Raw genomic sequence first — 21,038 nt, 5'->3', positions numbered from 1 at the left:
GGTCATATAGAGTTTTCTTCTTTGTAAAAGTAAGATTGCAGCCATCAATTTGCGCTCAGGGATTGTGATTGCTTGTAAAGATGGTGTAGGGATATTATTTGTTTATAAAAAACCTGTTCAGGTATTCTTGGGTTGAAATTGCAAGTTCATTAGATTCTGAAACCAATAGATAATGTTATAATATGAAATGACATTACTTATTTTCCTGAGAAATGATTATTTTTTTATGTCTTTCCATGCCCTTTCTATTCAATATGGAAATGAAGAAGGAACCTTTTTATGTCGGGAATATATGAGTGTATATGTCTTTGACTTAGTATCTAGCATTGATAATTGAATTGACAGATAATGCTACTGTAGACTGTATATATAGATGCATGTCTGAAAAATTTTATTTGTTTTATAGATTTCATGTCGATCTTTCATCTTATTATTATTGATAAGGTTCTTTTTCCGTGTTTGAATTTTTATGTGTTATTTGCGCCTTCAAGGCTTACTTCCCTATTGAATTAAGGAGTAAATTAAAATGAGATTATCATTCACATGTAGTTCTCGGTTCTCCTGGTGCTTGATGTGCATGCATGCATAACGAGGGATGCACCTCAATTCCGCCAACTTGTTGTTTTCCTAGTGCATAAATTCTGGGTTGACCACTCGCTTCTCGAGAAGTGAGTTAATTTCCTTTTATGTTTACCAATCGGTTTGGATAACGTTGTTTCTCTTTATGAGTTTAAACATGTTTCTGTTTCTAATGTAAGTCTTTAATATTTTTTTTCAAGCGTGGTGCTTTGATAATCCATCGGCTATGTGTTCTTTTGGATGCTGAGCGTGTGTACTTGGAACTCTCCACAATTCTTGAGGGAGAAGCTGACTTGGATTTTGCATCCATCATGGTTCAGGTTTTGTAATATTATGTGAGAACATCCACAGTGATGCCAGGGAGAGAATTTATTACAATTTTTGACATATGTGTTGTCTGCTGATTTGGCATATGACAGCTGTTCACAAAAGTCAAGATTGTGGATTCCAATCCAAAGGTACGTCCATCTAGTCGATAACACACTAGTACCAACAACATATTTTGTTCGAAGATGAGAGAATGTAACGAAAAATATTATCTAGTAAATTGCTAATTTTATCACCAATCTCGCTGCTACTCTGTCCTTCATATACTTTTTGCATCTTAGAATTTTCCATTGAAGCACTTTCATCCATGATATACTGCAATATCAAGACCAGAAAAAGACATAATGAATGGAAAAATAATAACAGAATACTGCAAGAAAAGTATGGGTCTCGAAAATAGCTAAGACATCAAACCTTGAATAGGTATGGTTTAAAGTTGACGTGTCTAAGAAAGTAATAAAAATTTGTGTTGTTTCTAATAAAAATATGCCATGGATTTGACATATGTGCCATTCACCAGCAGCAACAATAAGTCTTTGCTTATTAACTCAGGTGGGTAACTTGTCATGCGCATCAGGCAGGCAATTAAACATTTAAACCCCTTGTGAAGCTTTACGTAAGCGGTGTACTTGTCTTTCTTGACAGGTTTACCAGCACGCAAGTTCCGTAATTCAGTCACTGGTGGAGGAAGATATTAATGTTAAGTTCTTGGTCCAGCTGGACAAGTTGATCCGCTTGCTCGAGACTCCAATCTTTTCTTACCTTAGACTGCAGGTGCACAACTCATTTCATTTTGTGTAATCTCCAAAAGCTGTGTTTACATTTGCAATTTTTTGTAATGGTCTATATTATTTTAGTTTTGTAAATCACATTCGACAAGGCTAGAGATACTGAAATGAGCTGATTTTTTCTGGACGTGATCAACATAGTAGGGGGGTCATCTTGGGGAATCTAGTAGTGTGTTTGTTTTGTAGGGTCGAGTAAGTACGCAAGACGTTTTTTCTTTTTCCAATTCAGACTTAGTTCTTGGAAAATATGAAGGTGCTTCTCAGTTTCCATTCTATTAGTTTGTTACATTAGATTCTTTTTGGATTTGTTAGGTTTCAATGGATTGAATGATTGATTGTGGAATCTTATTTTGTGTGTATTGAGTAGGAGGATTGAAACTATGGGAAGGTTCACTTGATCTGGTCAAGCAACTCCGCTTGCAGATTCGGGAGGGACAATTATCTCTTCGTGGAAAGCGTGTTTTATAGGTGGGATGTCTGTGCTCAGGTGAAAGTCAACAATTTTGCCAGTATGCAACCATGATTATCTTAACTATTTTTGTGTTTGTGTCTAATTATATGCTTGAGTTAGTTTTTGTAAAATGTACACAAGATGCTTAGCAATTGAGATATTATTGAGCTAGTATATTTTTGCCACTTCCATTTCCAATCACTTTTCTTGGTGAGCACATTTTTTTTTTCCTTTTACAGAAAGTGATGTAGTACAGAAACAAATTTCTTGTTTGCTTTTAATCTTCATCCTATCCTATTGACAACACTTATTCTATTGATGCATAAGTAGTGTACAATATTTAGTTATAGATTTGCTGATAATACTTCAATGATAAATCAGTTCCTGCACTAGGTATAACTTCCATTCACTTAGATTTACTTATGGATCGTGTTGCTTAGAATAAATACGTATGTATTCCTTGTGCATGGAAAAGTGACAAATCCTCATTTACACTCCCCACATTAAGAAAAAAAAACTTCCTTTTCATCTTTCCATTCACACTTCTCCTCATTATCCTGTACATCTTCATTCCATCTTCAAACACTAATAATAATATATATAAAAACTCCCCAACAGTTTTATTTTTCACTCCATGCATTAAATATCCAACCATTTGATTGTTTAAATTGTCCACAGTCACATCCTATAATAGCTAACCTCGTCGAAGGGGGTAAAGTATCCTTTTTTATATTCATTATCCTATAAGGTAGTTAGGTGTCCTTTCAAGTTAACAAGCAGTATTTTGACATTGAATTTTCAGGAAATAAATGGAATTATGGAGTTGCACCAAGGAGTGTATGGTCGACTTGTTTTTTATCATTTGTAATGAGTGAAGCCATCGCCTATGCCTGTGCCTGGTAGCTCAAAATTGAAGGAGATACTTGCACTTGGTATTGCAATTGGAAAGTACTTGGAATTGGAATTTATGACAGTGGATGTGTGGATTTTTGTACCTTTCAATCACGAGTGATTTTCTCTTGTTTAAGACTATTGTACAAAAGTATAACCACTAGAAAATCTTTCAATGTTGTTAAGTTATATAGTTCAATGAGTATTATGCTCGTCTATGCTGTCGATTTACTTGTAAAATGTGTGAATGTGGTTCATGGATCAGTAGCTAAAATCGAATGTCAAATTTTTATATTTGTTTGTATATAGAGTCAGGAAGGACAAGCTTTTGCAGATTCACGAAGCCCCAAAAAAAATGGGGTGCGAAAGAAAAAATTGTTATGGTGTAGTGATCAGCAACGGTTTATAAACGTTACAAATGATTTTTAAATGATTTTTTTTAATTAACTAATATTTTGCAACGGTTAAAAACCGTTGCAAAGGTTTTAAATTTGTGTACAAAATAGTTATAAAAAGCGTTACAAATCATTATTGCAACGGTTAATAAGCATTGGAAATTTCTGTTTGCAACGGTTAATAACCGTTGGGAATTTCTGTTTGCAACTCTTATTAACCGTTGCAAATATTTCTAACACTTTACCCACGCCATATTTGCAACACTTAAAAAACGTTGCGAAAATTATTAGCAACGGTTTTTTGCCATTGCAAATAGCCTGTTATGGTGTAGTGCATTAAATTTATTATCTATGAGTGCTCTCACATGTGATCTTAATTGTCTTGCTGTGTTTTCTGGTGATACTTGTGAATTTCAGGATCGGCGGACTCAGAGGACTATTGGTAGGGGAGGCGTTCTTCAGGAGGGCTCTATGTGTTATGCGAGGAACCACAAGCCTTTTCCAGTGTTGTGTCCACCCCACTTGATCTTCATTGCAAGTTTGGCTACCCTAATTTGAAGACACTCAAACGACTTTGTCCGTTTTTAAATCATATTTCTAAATTATTTTGTGAGTCTTGTCAGTTTTCCAAACACCACCGTAGATCATATTATCCGATTGTAGAGAGAACATCTAACTCTTGTTTTGATTTGGTCAATTCCTATGTATGGGGACCATGTCCAACCATATCCAAATCTGGGTATAGGTATTTTGTAACTTTTGTAGATGATTACTCTCATACTACTTGGTTATATGTTATGAAAATGCGATCTGAACTGTTTTCTATATTTTATGATTTTTATGCTGAAATAAAAAATCAATTGTCCATATCCATCCGCATGTTCCGTAGTGATAATGGCCATGAGTATTTTTCTAATGAGTTTCAAAAGTTTATGTCTCGTGTCGGTATTATACATCAGTCTTCGTGCCCTGATACCCCACAACAGAATGGAGTTGCCAAGAAAAAGAATCGACATGTGATGGAGGTTGCTCGTGCCCTTATGTTTCATACACGTGTCCCGAAGGATTTTTGGAGTGAAGCAGTATTAACTGCTACATACCTGATAAATCGCATGCCTTCCTCGGTGCTAAAAGGCCAAATTCCTTATCAAATTCTCTTCCCACGGAAACCGCTTCATCATTTGCCGCCAAGGATTTTTGGTTGCACCTGTTATGTGCGTGATGTCCAACCAAATGTGACAAAGCTAGATCCCAAGTCTCTACGATGCATCTTTTTGGGATATACACGGACACAAAAGGGGTATCGGTGCTACTCACCAACGTTGGGTCGTTTTGTCGTATCCAGTGATGTGGTATTTAATGAATCTTCCCCATTTTCCTTTTCCAACAGGGAACCTCATGCATCCAATGATAATATGTTGATTTATGACACAATTCAACATTTACCTCCACAATATGTTGACCACCCCCATATCCACTATTTAGTCACCATCTATCAACCTCCCTACACCCACCATTTCCTCGCTTGTAGATGTTCCTGAGCCAATAACTCCTGCTATGTCGTCCTCCACACCGCCTGATCCGCGGGTTACTACTCTATTGCCTGATATCGATCTTCCAATTGCTTTTCGAAAAGGTACACGCCATTGAGGATGACTTGCACGTTATTCTGTTACTACCACTCTTTGTTATACAGGTCTTTCGCCATCTCATCAGGCTTTTATATCAACAATTGACTCTATTACTATTCCCCATATATACTATTGGGGAGGCTCTTTCCTCTCCTGGGTGGACACAAGCTATGAAGGATGAGATGGCAGCTCTTGAATCAAATAATTAATACTTGGGATCTTGTTTCCCTTCCTCCTGGCAAGAATATTATTGGTTGCAGATGGGTCTTTACAGTTAAAGTTAATCCTGATGGCTCCCCTGCTCGCCTAAAAGCCCGTTTAGTGGCCAAAGGCTATGCCCAGATACCTGGTATTGATTACAATGATATTTTTTTCCCCTGTTGCAAAGATGACATCTGTACATATTTTACTTTCTTTGGCTACTACTTTTGGGTGGTGTTTGCATCAGCTTGACGTGAAAAATGCTTTCTTACATGGTGATCTTTTGGAGGTATATCTTGAGCAACCGCCTGGCTTTATTGCTCAGGGGGAGTCCGACAGAGTATGTCGACTACGGAAGTTTAAGTTAATCCTGGTGGCTCCCCTGCTCGCCTAAAAGCCCGTTTAGTGGCCAAAGGCTATGCCCAGATACCTGGTATTGATTACAATGATATTTTTTCCCCTGTTGCAAAGATGACATCTGTACGTATTTTACTTTCTTTGGCTACTACTTTTGGGTGGTGTTTGCATCAGCTTGACGTGAAAAATGCTTTCTTACATGGTGATCTTTTCGAGGAGGTATATCTTGAGCAACCGCCTGGCTTTATTGCTCAGGGGGAGTCCGACAGAGTATGTCGACTATGGAAGTTTTTGTACCATCTCAAACAGTCCCCACAGGCTTGGTTTGAGAGATTTAGTGAGACTGTGATAAAATTCGGGCTCAAAAAAGCGGAAAAAGATCACTCCTTATTTTATATGCATTATGATAATGGGAGCATTTTTCTTCTTGTGTAAGTTGATGACATTGTAGTCACAGGTAATGATACGTCTGGAATTGCCTCATTAAAAGAATTCCTATAGAATCGATTTCAGACAAAGGATCTAGGAAATCTTAGATACTTCTTGGGTATCGAAGTAGCTCGAGGACGGTGTGGAGTTTTCCTTTCCCAAAGGAAGTATGCATTAGATATACTTAAAGAAGCCGGTTTGATTGATGCCAAACCATGTGATTCTCTGATGGATCCAGGAGTTAAATTATCTCCTGAAGAGGGGGACCTATTTTCTAATCCTGAAAAGTATCGAAGATTGGTAGGAAAGTTGAATTATCTCTCAATAACTCGTTTGAATATTGCCTTCCCGGTGAGTGTCATAAGCCAGTTTATGCAAACTCCTCACATTCCTCATTGGGATGCAGTGGTACGAATTTTGAGATATATAAAGAGTAATCCTGGAGCAAGGATGATATTTTATAGCAATCAGGGGGATACTAAAATTGAAGGTTTTTCATATGCAGATTGGGCAGGATCTCCTTATGATCGGAGGTCAACCACCGGATATTGCATATTTATGGGTGGTAATTTGGTCTCATGGAAAAGTAAAAAACAAAATGTAGTTGCATGCTCAACTGCAGAATCAGAATATAGGGCGATGGCACACATCACGAGTGAGGTAGTCTGGATGCAACAACTTCTTGATGAAATTGGTGTCCAATGTACAGAAGTACCACATTTGTGGTGTGATAATCAGGCAGCCATTCATATAGCTACCAACCCAGTTTTCCATGAAATAACGAAACATATAGAAGTTGATTGTCACTTTGTTCGTGAAAAAGGTCCAACGTGGCATGATCTCCTTAAAGCATGTGCGAACAGGTGACCAACTTGCAGATATTTTCACCAAATCACTTCCGAGTCCTCGAATTTAATACATATGTAACAAGATGCATATGACGAATATATATGCTCCAGCTTGAGGGGGAGTGTTAGAATAGCTTAAATAATTATGTTGGTCTATTGGACCATGTCCCTTGTTTAAATAATTATGTTGGTCTATTGGACTGTGTCCCTTGTTTTAAACCCGTTAGGATTTCTTTGTACTCGATTGATAAATATAAATGGTGGCTGAGCATCTTCAATGCTACTCTATTGTCCTACGTGTTGAGTAGGCAGCTCAAATTTTCCACACCAACTCATACTCTATATCAAGTTGACAACTCACCACACTCTATTTTGGGGGTCAAATATAGAGCTTGATTTGCTTTATCAAGTGTCACTCCATACTAGTTGCCCAAGCTGCCCCAACTCGCAACATGTGCAAACAACCAAATTTAATTAATTTTCTATCACTACGAATAATTTCTAATTCAAGGATAATGTGTTGATATGTTAAAAACATATGATTCTCTCTGCAAGTGTGTGCTTCAGTTGTGGACGGACTTATACATTGTCGTGCACAGCTTATACATTGTCGTATATAAGCTTATAAATTGTCGTATATAAACTTTCTCTGTTATATAGTGTCGTGCGCAACTTATACATTGTCGTATATAAGCTGCCCAGGAACAGGTTGTTCAAGACACTATATATAAGCTACTTTCAAACATGTCCGTTAAAAAGAAAGCCTGAACAAAGCAATACTTCACATCCAGTTGAAAAAACTATTTCACATTCAGTTCAAAATAACTTACAACAAAATAATAAGTAAAACAAACTTGCACCAAAATAAGAAAGTGATATAGAGCAGCACATATCAACCATTACTGAATTAATTTTGCCCAAGCAATTCCCACAAATGATCTATCAAAGCAGCCTGAAAAGCTATATGAGTATGCCTACAACGAATTTCGCGATGCCGACCAAGGAGCCGTTGGAACCTTCCTTCATCATTTTCATTAACCTCAAATTTCCAATTATCGTGTAATTTGTTTGAATGAAATGAGCAAGTAGTGTTTGATCTTGATTTGACTCATCCATCTCAATTTCATGAAGAGATGAATTTACACACAAAAATATTGTGCTAAAATTGGGATTAGAAATGGGTAGAACTAAGCTTCTTTTTTTATTTGTAGAAAGATGTAAGGTAGAGAGTGGTAAGGTATATGGACGAGATATGGGGTGGTGGCAAGGAAAGAGGAGTCGTAACATTTTATCGTAAGTGAATTGTGTCTATATGATAGATTTCATTATAAAACAATAATTTGGAGTGTGGTGCGTTGGTGCATAAAAAATTTTCATACTTCAACTAGCATCATCTTTTAAGTAAATGACGTCACTTTGCACTCCAAATCAAGTAATTGGCGTTGAAGATACTCTCAAAGTCACTATATCTTCTTCTCTATTTCTGTACCGTCTTAATGCATCAATGATTGTTTAAGACTTTTGTTCTTTAATCGAAACGGTCTCATACAAGCACCTGTACGTGTTGAATACTTGCTCAAAAGAAATGAAACTCTTGTATCTGAGTGCTCAAAACAATTCAAAAAGTGTAAAACAAAAACAGAATATGATAATACTGTTAGAATTGAAGCAAGAACAATGCTTCTATTTGGCAAAAATATACTTATTTTATTTTTAGTTTTTTCGGCATAAGATTCTTCTATTTGGATATTAGCAAGCACAGGATGACGATTCTGTTTTTGGTTTGATATGTAAAACGTTATGAGAATAATGTTGATGACCACAGACTCGTTCAGAAATCGGAATATTAACAATGACAATTTGACCTGCCTTTTCATATCTCATATCAATATATAATTGTGATCAAGACGGGTGGAAGCAGGATTCTCCACAAGCAGAGCCTTAATTGAATCGCCGCTATTAATTTGGTTTTTGACTTTTTGGAGGGTATAATTTATGAATTAGTGAGCAACTGTGCACCATATATATATATATTTTTGGGGCAAAATCCGCCCATGCATCAAGAGGTGTCAGGATGAGATTACCTACTAGTAAGTACTAAGTAGTAACTCCCTTAATAATAACTTTATAAAAAGATTATATTAAAACTATGTTCGCACATAACAATGTGCTCAAATCTGGTAATTAGTTGTGTCAAACACTAAAAGGTAATAAGCCCAAGTTTATATATGTACTGAATTAAAGAAAAGGAATTTCAAAGAGATGAACGAAGCACCAAATGTCAAAAGATGCTAGGTACTCCGTACTCGTACTCGAAGTATTTAATTTGTTTTAAGGTCATTTTCGTCTATTTAGTTGTGTATATAAAATACTTGTCGTTGAACATTTCACATAAAAAATTTATATCGAGACCATATAAAAGACTTAATTAAAAAAAAAAAAGCACAAACTGAAAGAGGAAAATGTCCAGTACTTGAGTACAAGGCCAAATGCCTGCAGAAGTAAACTAATGAATGAATGCTGAAGTTTGTTCCTGAAATATCAGTATAATGTCGCGATATCTCTTGGCATTTTCAAGCTGGCCATGGCGAAAGTAATAAAAAAATACAGAATACCAATCATGCTTTTGAGTAATTGAATAAAATATCCAGATTTGAGAGAGAAGAAATTTTAACTGTTTACCAAAAGTAAGTGTAATGAACTAAAAAACAAGGCAGAAAAAAAGAAAGACTCATTCATTTTTGACCCTTTAAGTGTTTTTAAGCTCTACTTGAATCCCCCACCTTGTGTGTATTTCTCAATCAGGGTAAACTAACTAATCTTTAACCCTTTTTTTTTTAATGTTCATTTTAGTATGAATATATGAATTGGGTATGTCTTATTTTCATGTTTGTTAATCTGTGGGGATTTCTATGAGATTGGATATGATAAGTAGGCCCCCCTTTAATTTTTGAGAAAAGTTTGATTTACCATAGTTTTGATGTTTTATATTGATTGGTTAATGGCAAATTTATTTATAAAGAGTTTTTATTTGTGATTAGTATCATCACAGATACAAATGGGAGTTTATTTGAGCACTCCAAAAACTGAAAAGTTTTCTGATGATGGAGAAAATGGAAGGGTTAGATATGGTTTGTCGTCTATGCAAGGATGGCGTGCTACCATGGAAGATGCTGTGAGTAATTGACAATTTTATTCCTACTTTTCTAGTTCAGTTAGATTCCGTGTTTGTGTCTTTTTACACTATTTAGAAAGTACTATAATTTATGGTTTTTAGTATTGGTTGTTCGCAATTTGTATGGACTGATTATTCTGCTAAATAGAGTAGTTGACTGTGCTAACTGATACTGATAACTTGATTGCTTATGGTACATTCTGTAAGACAGCTTTTGGTTCATTTGTGTGATTACAGAAATGAGCAGTTATGGCCAATTACCTAAGTGCAGCCAATCCTTTTATTGGTCAACTGGGGTCTTCGTTTCAATTTGTTCGCTGAAAATCCATCGACTGGAAAAATTATATATTGGGTTGAGTAGAAGGACGTATGAGTAATCACAACAGACCAACAACGTGTTCTATAATTCATACTTTGAGATGGGCAGAAGTTCACTTATTTCCAAATATTGAGTGCCATCTAATATCTTCTATGTTCCTTCACTTATTACTTCGTTGACTGTGGGAGAAATTCTGTTTATTGGTGTGTTCTGTATGCCTCTGATTTGAAATTTGAAGCTGATTTTCTAAATATTTAAAATCTAAGACAAGCTGAAAAAGAAACCTTTCAGCATAATATGTAGTACGTGGATTGTAGGATGAGAGGCCTTTCTAAATGCAATCACGTACGAGCATACTGTAGTACTGTCAGTATGGATCTCATACTGATGTGTTCTACAAAAATTCAAGTGGCACAAGCATTTTTAATGATATAAGGAAGACGATTGACATTCTAGAGTACTTATTTGCCTGAGTTAACTTAAACAACAGTAAAGTTACTTGTTTTTAAAACCAGGTGAGTCTGTCAAAAATTGTAACAGTGTGGTCACAATTGGAGGTTATGGTCTTGCTTGGTATGATTCGAAAGATTTGCAGGGAAAATTATGAGTCATTTGAGAGTGTATCGTCTTGTAATTGGCTGTCTTTGACAGCACAGAAAATAAAATTCTGTTTTCGAGAATCTCCACATGGGAAAATAAAAGTTTTGAATTGTGTGTGTGTGTGTGTGTGTGTGTGTGTGTGTTTTCGGTGGTGTGATGAGGCATGAAAACATTTCTTTGCTCTCTTCTCCCACCCCCAACAAAAATATAAAGAAATAAATTTACCATAGTATTAAGCAGAACCTTAGTACTTTGAGATTACTCATATCATTCTAGAAAGCTCATTGGCAAACTAGTGGAAGTGAAGGCAAGAAAAAGCAAAGTTGGCTGAAAAGGGTCAGCTGAAATTTTGACAGTTTGTTGTCTTCAACAGAAGATAATCTTGTTGATGAAGTTTTATGTCTAGGACTCAGACGTACGCTTGAGAATACTACATAATCTAATCAGTAATCATGTGCTTTTAAACACAGCCTTAGTGCTTTGAAGGGGTCTACTCATATCTTGCTACAAAACTCACTGTGTAACTAGGGAAACTCTAAAAGCTAAACTAAGATTCGAAAATGGTGTCTTGAGAGTTGAAAGGGAGAAAAAGTTTAGTTTGAATTATTGCCACAGAATAATTGAAACCCTGGCTGACGGGAAGTTAGAACTGACATTGTTTCAGCCCAACCATCAGCTGCTCCAAAATGATATTATCTGGTGGGAGTTTATCATTTTATCTCTTGAATAAGAAACACTGAGCTTATTAACTCATTACCAAAGTAATCAAGCTTCTCAAAGAGAGTATAAAGAAGGTCTGACAAAGATACACTTTTCTAAAGGTGCAGTTAAAATCTCCTTGTAGAGATTTTGTAGGCACTTAATATTTTGATGGCTTCTCCCATTTAGGTTCTCTTAATGCCATTTTTGCTTTTCTATTTATTTGGAACGTTATGCATTCTTTTCAACTGAAGGACGCCCGACAAATTAGTTATTCCCAAGCCTCCAAAATATGAAGTGATATTTTTGTGCCATGTACTTGTATGATTTGTATATTTCTAAAGTTTGTTATTGACAATACTTGGTATGATGTATTGTATAGCATGCGGCACTCACTGATTTGGATGATTCAACATCGTTCTTTGGTGTTTATGATGGCCATGGAGGTAAACATTTATGTGTAATCCTTTTAAATTTTCTCATATATGTTGGAATGGGAGAGCAATTTCCTAACTTGGAGTAAAGTGTAGTTGAATGTTCGAATGTGTACTGATGCAACTTCTTTGATTAATGGATGTTGACCAGTACAAGGTCAAGCTTGATATTCACGTGAGTGGGTGATGTTGTCTGCTGGTATCAATTTTACTTATAGAAATCATACGAACGTCCAACCATTGGTCACCAAGTTAAATCACTTTACAACTGCATGTGGATTGATTTGGTGCTTCACTGCTTTGTCATTTATGACTGAATAAACTAAGTTGGTAAATTTGGTTGTAGTGGTGACAACATGGAAGACATTTGATTGGATGTAAGACGCAACTGTAGGATCCAATGAGTCCATTCGTTGGGCTGGAAAAAATCTGGCTTTCTTCTAAAGGATTCTTTATATGTACTATCATATTAGTAGATTATGCTGGACATGAAGAGAGAAGGAGAGTCCAAGAAAATTGCAGCCAAAACTTCACTGTGAAGCTTCAAAAATGTCTACAAGCTCTATTGTGAGGTTTCATCCTTACTGTAAAGTACTTTTAGCAAGGGTGTCTGACCAGGTTGTTATAGAGGAGAGTCCAAGAAAATTTCAGCGCAAAACTTCACTGTGAAGCTTCAAAAATGTCTACAAACTTTATTTTGAGGTTTCATTCTTACTTTAAACTAATTTTAGTAAGGGTGTCTTACCAGGTTGTTATAGTGGGTGGTGGAAAAACAATGACCTATATGGAGATGCTGAAATAAATGGAAGCTTATAGGGGTGTTGGAAAGTTGAAGTGGTGTAATAAACTGTTTGTTCATGGCTGGAGCATCAGATAGAAAAATACAGTCTTATTCTAATGTTTGACCTTGGTATTACCTAGAGAAGCATGAAGTTTCGATGTCAGTTATGGCACCTGACGATCGTATAATAGGTCAGCTGATATATACAGAATTGCAGACACTTCTAGAGATGAGAAATTACAAAAGGTGGAAGGTTTTCAGAAATCACTAATGGATGATGATGTGATGATTATACTAGATGGAATCATTAACCATATGATGATTAGGTGAGACCTTGTAATCCCTGCCTTTTTGGTGGAGTAAAAGTTTTACTCTGTGAGAAAAAGTGATAAGGTAATATTGTTGTATATATTTGTAGGGTAGAGGTATTTTGGTACTCTCAAAGGGGCAAATGACATTGCATTAAGAGTGCTGCGCAATTGAAATTTTAAGGAAACCTGGATGGAAGTGTTAGAATGATGGGCACTTTCCATGGTGTTATCATCTTCATTAAAATGAAATACATCTTGTGGCCTCTTGAGTGGGAGTCAATGTGCATATGATGTGTCATAATTTATTGTCAATATTCACAGTTTGTTTTTCGGTTAGCTGCTTATCATTCGCCATGTATAGGAAAAATATAGTCCATATGCGAACTTCATGATTAATTCTCATTTTCTCGTGAGTACGAGGCCCTGAGCAGTCTTCATCTTGACCTGAGCTTGTCCTCAAAGACCTGGTTGTTTGGAAACTTAATCGTATAATGAAATAGTATTATTTGATATTAAGCTGATCTCACTGAAGTATGTTGCTTTGCAGGTAAAGTAGTTTCGAAGTTTTGTGCAAAATACCTTCACCGACAGATCTTGAGGAATGAGGCATACTCGACTGGAGATTTAGGCACTTCTCTTCGAAAAGCTTTTTTTAGGTTAGTGCTTTCACTTTTATTGACCTTTGCATGCTTAGCACTTCTTTTATTGGAAGAAGATCTTAGGATCATCTGTACCCATTTTTATTTGCCATTTGGGATTCGGTTCTTCAATCGGCGAACCACCCGTCAGGAGATGATCTACATATCATTGACTGATTTCTCATAAGGTTTGGCGCTAAAAATGCTTGAGTGTAGGATATTTGCCCATAGCTCAATGTTGTACAATTTCTGGTCCGAATTTCATTACTTGGTTTGGTACTTTAATGATCAGGATGGATGAGATGATGCGTGGGCAAAGAGGGTGGAGAGAGTTGGCAGTACTGGGGGACAAAATGAACAAACTATCTGGCATGATAGAAGGACTGATATGGTCTCCAAGGAGTAGTGAAGCCGATGAACAAGTTGATGATTGGGCTTTTGAGGAGGTACTATTGTATTAGTTTAAGCTCTAAACAGAAGAAAGCAGTTAGTTACTAACCCTTGCCCCTCATAGCGTTGTTTAATACATATTTATCTTGTACATTCTTGGTGATCCCCTGACCATCGAATAAAGGCTTTGTCTGAACAAGCCAGGCCGTGCAATTACTAGTAGTCAACTGAGAAATGGCTGACACTAGAAGTAAATTAGAGTTGTTGTTGTTGTTGTTGTTGTTGTTGTTGTTGTTGTTGTTGTTGTTCTTTTAACTTGTCGAAGTGAGATCTGCAATGATTTTTTTCCCTGGTTGCCACGCCTTTGTTTTTTACTAGGCTTTTAATCAACTTTGCAGGGGCCCCACTCAGATTTCTCTGGGCCAACTTCTGGAAGCACAGCTTGTGTTGCAATTGTTCGGAACAACCAAGTTGTTGTCGCAAATGCTGGCGACTCACGTTGTGTGATATCAAGGAAGGGTGAGGTAACTATTAAAATTAGCACAATCTTATTAACACTCCCTTGGTAGGTTATGTAGGAACGTGTTTGGGTTTCTTTATGCCATTCAAAAGACTTTAGAAATTCCATTTTATCTTAACACCGTGTAGCGTGAAGGAGAAACTTTCATGTTGGCTCCAGTGAATGATCACCTTATGGTGTTATTTCGACATTTCTTGCGCAGGCTTACAATTTGTCAAGAGATCACAAGCCAGAGCTTGAGGTTGAGAAGGAAAGGATCCTCAAAGCTGGTGGTTTTATTCATGCTGGCCGTGTCAATGGAAGCTTGAACTTAGCAAGAGCAATTGGTAATTCTGGTTACTACTTTTTTTCCTCTCTATGTAGAGAGTAAACGAAGCTTTAAAACTGGTACATGTTTAAGGTCTTTTCTGTTGATTACAGGAGACATGGAATTCAAACAGAACAAGTTTTTGCCTGCGGAAAAGCAGATTGTAACTGCAAGTCCCGATATAAACACTGTGTGTATCTTGTGTCCTTTCTATTATTTGTATTTTTATTTATTTATTATCAGGGGGGTGGGTGGGGGATTGGATTCTTCCTTAGCAATATAGTAGGTCCGCATCAGGGTGATAATATAATTAAACTCTGACCTACACTAATTCCATTCTCATACTTTTTGTGGTAATCTTTTTGATCCTTGTAAGTATTTGATGGAAGCTGTGTGAACTAATTCTCGCTGGTAATATGGACATCTTGTTGGTAACACTTTTTTGGTTTTAAGACCCCTACTACTCCCACATACAATCACCGGATTGTTTTGTGTTACATGTAATTATGTATATTTAGTTATTTACAGTTGCTGGATGATAATTCTTAGCATGTTTAGATTATTCTGTCTTAACTTATTTAATTTAGTGTAAAAGGAAGTTAATAAATACAAGTCTGCATGCATACTTATTGGTTTGGCTTCTCTGTGATCAGCTTGAGCTTTGTGATGATGATGAGTTCCTAGCGCTGGCTTGTGATGGTATTTGGTATGTATCTTATATCCGTGGAGTTGAATTGTAGTTTCTGAATTGTGTAGATTTGATGAAAGCTAATTTTAACACTAATTTCAGGGACTGCATGTCAAGCCAGCAACTAGTGGATTTTGTTCATGAACAATTGCACTCTGTAAGTGGTCTTCCTTTGAACTAATGAAACAATTGACCAGTGAACGAGTTAACCACATAGTTATCAACTGATCCAACCAGTTTAGTTGGTAACTAATGGATCACCTCTTATGTTTCCCGATCCTTTAATAGATAGAACTTGTATGATTGGGAGGCTAATTCCATGATCCAAGGATCAGCTATGACTGTTTATTTGGCAGTCATACAAGATATGGCTCTCTTGTCCACCAGTCATAAGATGTGGAGATGTACTCAGAAGTTATGAAATATGTGGGAGTCTTAATGGCGTTCTTGATTAATCATTTTATGCAGGAAGCTAAGCTGTCAGCAATATGTGAAAGAGTATTCGATAGGTGTCTGGCCCCATCAACTGCAGGTGGTGAGGGTTGTGACAACATGACCATGATTTTGGTCCAGTTCAAGAAACCCATTGCTTCCGCTTCACCCGTGGAGGAGGAGCAAATATCAGAGTCTGAACCAGCAGTAAACGAGTTAAAATAGGTTCTTGTAAAATCATTGCACACTGATCAACTGAGGCTGATTCTTACTGATGTAGCTCTTTTCATCTTGGGTGCTTACATCTGTAAATGTAGATTGCTTAGCTTAAAAAGATCAGATATATATATTAATAGAAGGTTTCTTTCATGTTTGTGAGTGTGTATGTTTCTCCCAGAACTGATAAAAGTTTATGTCCCAACTCTGTAATCACTTCCACCACTAAATGTCAAAACGAACAACTCTGGGCCGTTCATCTTCATTGTTTGTTGGGCGTTATTACATTTTGTATGTATAGAAATTCAACATGTCTGCCTTTTGTAAAGATTGTACTCATCCAAACTCGGTGAAACTCAAGAAGGGCGAAACCTGTTAGGAAAAAGCAAAAAAAAATGAAAGTTTGTTGTGGCATCTCAATGCCGTATTCCTATAATTGGTATGACACAAAATTTAGGAAGTTGTTTTTTTCCTATAATTGGTGGGGACAAAAAGATGTCACACGTGCGTACTGGTTTAAGTTCGGCATACGTTTCTGGTTTTACAAATACAAATATAACTATCACTTATTATTATTGTTGTTAGTTCAGTTACCCCTCTCCTCAATTCAATAAAACCTAATAACTCTCTCTCTCTCTCTCTCTCTGTAAAATAAAAAAAATAAACACTCTTTTTGAGTTTGAGTATTAATAATTTGTTAATAATGGGGTTGGGTGGTCTTGAAAACAATTCTGATTCTAGTAATAGTAGGGTCCTTGTTCCTACTTCTTCCAGTGATTCTTTCTTCGCTAATAATGCATTGCGTGGTACGTCCTTTTTCCCTCAACACATTATTCTTATTCTTTTGTTGTTGTATATTTTGTGGCAAAAAAAAAAAAATCCAGTAGCACTTGTGGAGAGGGGATGATGGGAACCTGAACTGTTTAACTGATTTTTTATTACTGAATTACAAGCAATGCATGAAGGGGTGGAAATCAGTTTTTGAGAATTTATTGTTTTGTTTGTTTACAGCGGGTTTTATAGGAGGTGAAGTTAAGAGATCAGAATATATGATGAATTCTGATCCATCATTAAGAGAAGCAATACAAAGAGAAGTAGAGAAAGAAAGAATAAGAGAAGAGATTATTGCTCAAGAGATTATTCGGAGGCGAGAACTTGAAGCAGAGGTGAGGAGAGAGTTAGCTATGGAGCGTGATTTATATCTAAGAAGGCCGGAAGGGTATTCGTTTTCTTCTCCATCAATGTGGTCTGATACGAGGGTGATGCCTTCAATGCTTGATCGTCAATCGAGTGGTTTTGGATTTGCGGAAAGGTTACCTTATTCTGGGAGGACTGATGTTGGTTTGTTTGCAGAAAGGTTACCGTATACTGTTGCTAGAACTGAAGTTGGTTCTTTTGAGAGAGTACCATTTCAGCGCAGTGTTGAAGCTGCTAAGATGGCTGAAAGTAGCACGGGGCAGGCTGGAAAACTAATGGTCTTTGTGAGTTTCGTAATCTATTATTTATTCATTTGTTTATTTATTTAACTCGCTTGTTTTGGTTTATTGTGTTTGTGTTTATTTCTTTGAGTGAAATTGGTGTTATGTTTTAGGATATTAGTATAATTGGATATTCCCTTTTGTGCTGAAGTTGGTATTTCTTACCATTTTGTCTCCTTGCCAATGCGTCATTTTTTGTGAGTGGAATTATGGAATATGCTTCAAGTTATGGTGTTTTGTTGAACTACTTTTAAAACTTGTTTACATGTATTTTTCATTGGTTTTTTGTGCAAGTTAGTAGTTATGGAGTTTGGTATCGACAACAACTCTGTACACCTCGTTTGCAGTGTGATGAGATTTGTGAACAATTTTTATTGGCGTCAAGATGAAAGTGCAAAGGAAATACAACAGGTACAAACATTGCACCATCGTTTGTTTATAAGGCCAACTTAGCATTGATTATTGGTTTCAAACTGTAATATAGGTCTTCAGATTGGAGCGTGTTAGGCAACAACACAAGGTTGAAATGGATACTAAAATCTTGCAGGAGAAAATTTATTATTTGGCATGTATTTACCTTGTTGTTGCAATTCATGCCAAATAATATACGCTTCTTCTGTATGGTTTTTAGCTATCAATCAACCATGCCTTGTTCCCTAGTACCTTTCAATCGGAAGACCTCTTCAACACTTTCAAGCCAATAATCAATGTTAAGTTTGCCTTAAAATAAAACAATGGTGCAATATTCATACTTGCTACATCGTTTTGGGCTCTCATCTTGATTTCACTGACATTGGTCAGGAATCTTATCATTCTCTAAGTGAAGTGTTTGTAATTGTTGTTGATTTCACAAGATATCCTTCTCTATCTAACTCAACCTACTACTAGAAAAAAGGACATTTAAACCTCGTTGAGATTAAAAAATAAATAAAAAATCGCTTCCAGCTATAAATGTTTCTTTCAGTCACTTGTGATATGAGATTAAACACGCTAAGTGCGGCGTCTGCTTCACGGCTTGAAGCTGTAACCCTACTTCTCATAGAAGCAGAGAAGTCGAGCAAATATTATGAAACTGGGAAGATCCTTATATGTTATGACTATCCCATGTTTATACCTGATTGAAGGTGCCTAGTGGTGCTCACAATGGATCAGATTCTAAGCTGACACTGGATAGGATCATGAAGCTGTAAGCACTTACTGGAGAGTAAGTAAAAGAATGGATAATGGGAAACCTCCTTTTCTCCGCATAGATTTAAAATACATGTTTTTAGGAAATTCTTATTCTTTGCAAATTGTAAATGTCATACTTTCCTCTAGTTGCTGGGTGATCTGAGAATCACAATCCCCAGCTTAAATCCTGTTCTTGCAATTTTCTTTACTAAACTGATCCTCAAGTGGCATAGTGCATGCCTTTAGTTATGACTTATATCGGGTCCATAGGCATGGACATAATTTTTATGTACAAAAAAAAAATGTTATAAGGTGATACCTAGGCAATAGGATCTTTTATGGTGAGCCCAAGAGGTAATACATAGTTCGATAAGAGCTAATGATTACAAGTGATTAGCGAAAAGCATTTAGAAAGGCAGTGGCATTGCTACCACCTGGGAACTGCTTGTTGACTTTGTAAACCACGTGACATCTAAGTGAAGCCTTGGCTGCAGTGTTTGCTATGGACGCTGTATGATATTGTATATGTATTTTCCATATTCATAGTAGACCCAAAGATCACGACATCATCACGTAATCTTCATCGACATATATAGCTGCGTGCTTTGTTGAGAAAAGTTTCCAGCTTGGCAATGGGGAACAGACAACATCTGTGGTTTTAAAAGTCTGTTAATTTACAAAAGCACCATCTTGTCTTGTTATCTCATCGTTTAAAACTTGGAAAATTCTAATGAGCAATTGCTTTGAATGTCTTATTTCCAATGTCGGCACCACCACTTTTTGGTAAACCTCAACTGTTGTTGCTTGATTTGCGATTGAACTAAATATATGTTTATGCACATGAGAACTTTTAGTGATTATTCTTTTGCAGGCTAAACCAATTAATGCTAACCTTGCTGGGACAAAGCGGAAAGTTACAGCTATTGATGGAGCTTGTGATCCTAATACGACTAGTTTGAAGAAGAACCCCCAAGTGTGGAGTTGTGCTCTCTGTCAGGTGACTACCACCTCCGAGCAAAGTTTTAATGAACATGTGGAAGGGAAGAAGCACAAATCCAAAGAAGCAAGTTTGAGTAGAGCAGCAACAAAGAGCAAAAGCAACTCAAGTCCTTCAGCAAAGATAACTGATTTACCCGTTAAAGTCGCTAAGAAGAATAACAGTCCCACCCCAAAGACCCTGAACAATTTGAAAGTGAAGGCTAAGAAAGTAATGAACCCAGAAATGAAGAAAAAAAAGTTTGCATTTTGGTGCCAAGATTGTCAGGTAGGGTGTCATAGTGAGGCTGTTTTAAATCATCATTGCAGTGGGAAGAAGCACATAGCCAAGATGGAGGAACTGAAACAAGCTGGTGTCACTGCTTCTTCCACCACAACAGCTGAAGATGCTAATCATGGAAAAACAGGTGCATCTCTAGAAGCAGAAGAGGAAGGACGGCTAAATATTGATAGGAAAGGTGACGAAGAGGTCAAAGCAGAAGAGCAGGAGGCAACTGAAGAAGGTGCATCTGAGGAGGCGAAAGGGGAAGGAAAGGTAGATATGGATAGGAATGGTGAGGAAGAGGTCAAACCAGAAGAGCAGGAGGAGAAAACTATGTGGTCTTTGGTGGATGGGCAGAAGCAGAGTCATGAAAGGAACGAAGGAGCTAATTTGACTGGCGAGGAGATGGATTAGAAATTTTTGTTTACTGAGTCTAGCAGAGGTGATGGTTAATGTCACCCCTAATACAGGTACTGAACGTATTTAGAGTTAATCTAATTTGTTTCTTACTTTGTTTCTGTGCCACATTGACTGACTGCGTATTTCATTTTAATTTGAATAATCTGTCTTTATATCTTCATCACCTCTGTTGCTTCGTAGTTCTTAAATTCAAACATACAAATACCTAGCTGTTCGTATTGATATTGCACCCCAAGTGAATACATTGTTATTATGATATACTCATTGTTTAATGATGAAAAAAGGTTCAAGCGGATTGATTAAAA

General features: G+C 36.6%; 2 protein-coding genes and 1 long non-coding RNA gene across 6 annotated transcripts; all 3 read left to right on the top strand.

Annotated features, from left to right (window-relative positions):
• Positions 1–323: 323 nt before the first annotated feature.
• LOC147508333 (uncharacterized) lies at positions 324–3,266 on the top strand. 3 transcript variants are annotated; one of them, XR_015216341.1, is made up of 5 exons: positions 324–1,037; positions 1,552–1,680; positions 1,764–1,947; positions 2,062–2,181; positions 2,948–3,266. It is a non-coding gene; the product is annotated as an uncharacterized LOC147508333 (long non-coding RNA). The 3 variants fall into 3 exon arrangements; XR_015216339.1 differs by having other exon boundaries at positions 709–1,037; positions 1,552–1,947; positions 2,948–3,264; XR_015216340.1 differs by having other exon boundaries at positions 709–1,037; positions 1,552–1,947; positions 2,062–2,162; positions 2,948–3,263.
• A 6,075-nt stretch (positions 3,267–9,341) lies between these two features.
• On the top strand, positions 9,342–16,564 carry LOC147508332 (putative protein phosphatase 2C 60). 2 transcript variants are annotated; one of them, XM_086600882.1, is made up of 11 exons: positions 9,342–9,703; positions 9,939–10,072; positions 12,073–12,136; positions 13,764–13,872; positions 14,147–14,300; positions 14,643–14,768; positions 14,967–15,090; positions 15,185–15,261; positions 15,725–15,777; positions 15,862–15,916; positions 16,228–16,564. In XM_086600882.1, the coding sequence occupies exons 2-11, from the start codon at positions 9,956–9,958 to the stop codon at positions 16,414–16,416; spliced, it is 1,068 nt and encodes a 355-aa protein (XP_086457008.1). In that variant the 5' UTR covers positions 9,342–9,703; positions 9,939–9,955; the 3' UTR covers positions 16,417–16,564. The 2 variants fall into 2 exon arrangements, with proteins under 2 accessions (XP_086457008.1, XP_086457009.1); XM_086600883.1 differs by having other exon boundaries at positions 9,387–9,703; positions 9,950–10,072.
• A 411-nt stretch (positions 16,565–16,975) lies between these two features.
• On the top strand, positions 16,976–20,893 carry LOC147508331 (uncharacterized). The gene is made up of 3 exons (XM_086600881.1): positions 16,976–17,213; positions 17,419–17,888; positions 19,927–20,893. The coding sequence occupies exons 1-3, from the start codon at positions 17,111–17,113 to the stop codon at positions 20,725–20,727; spliced, it is 1,374 nt and encodes a 457-aa protein (XP_086457007.1). The 5' UTR covers positions 16,976–17,110; the 3' UTR covers positions 20,728–20,893.
• Positions 20,894–21,038: the final 145 nt, after the last annotated feature.

This window comes from Coptis chinensis, chromosome 3 (genome assembly GCF_015680905.1).
Source record: "Coptis chinensis isolate HL-2020 chromosome 3, ASM1568090v1, whole genome shotgun sequence".
NCBI classification, from domain to species: Eukaryota; Viridiplantae; Streptophyta; class Magnoliopsida; order Ranunculales; family Ranunculaceae; genus Coptis; species Coptis chinensis.
Note: the sequence above shows the minus strand (reverse complement) of the source record. Positions and strands in the feature narration are given on the sequence as shown.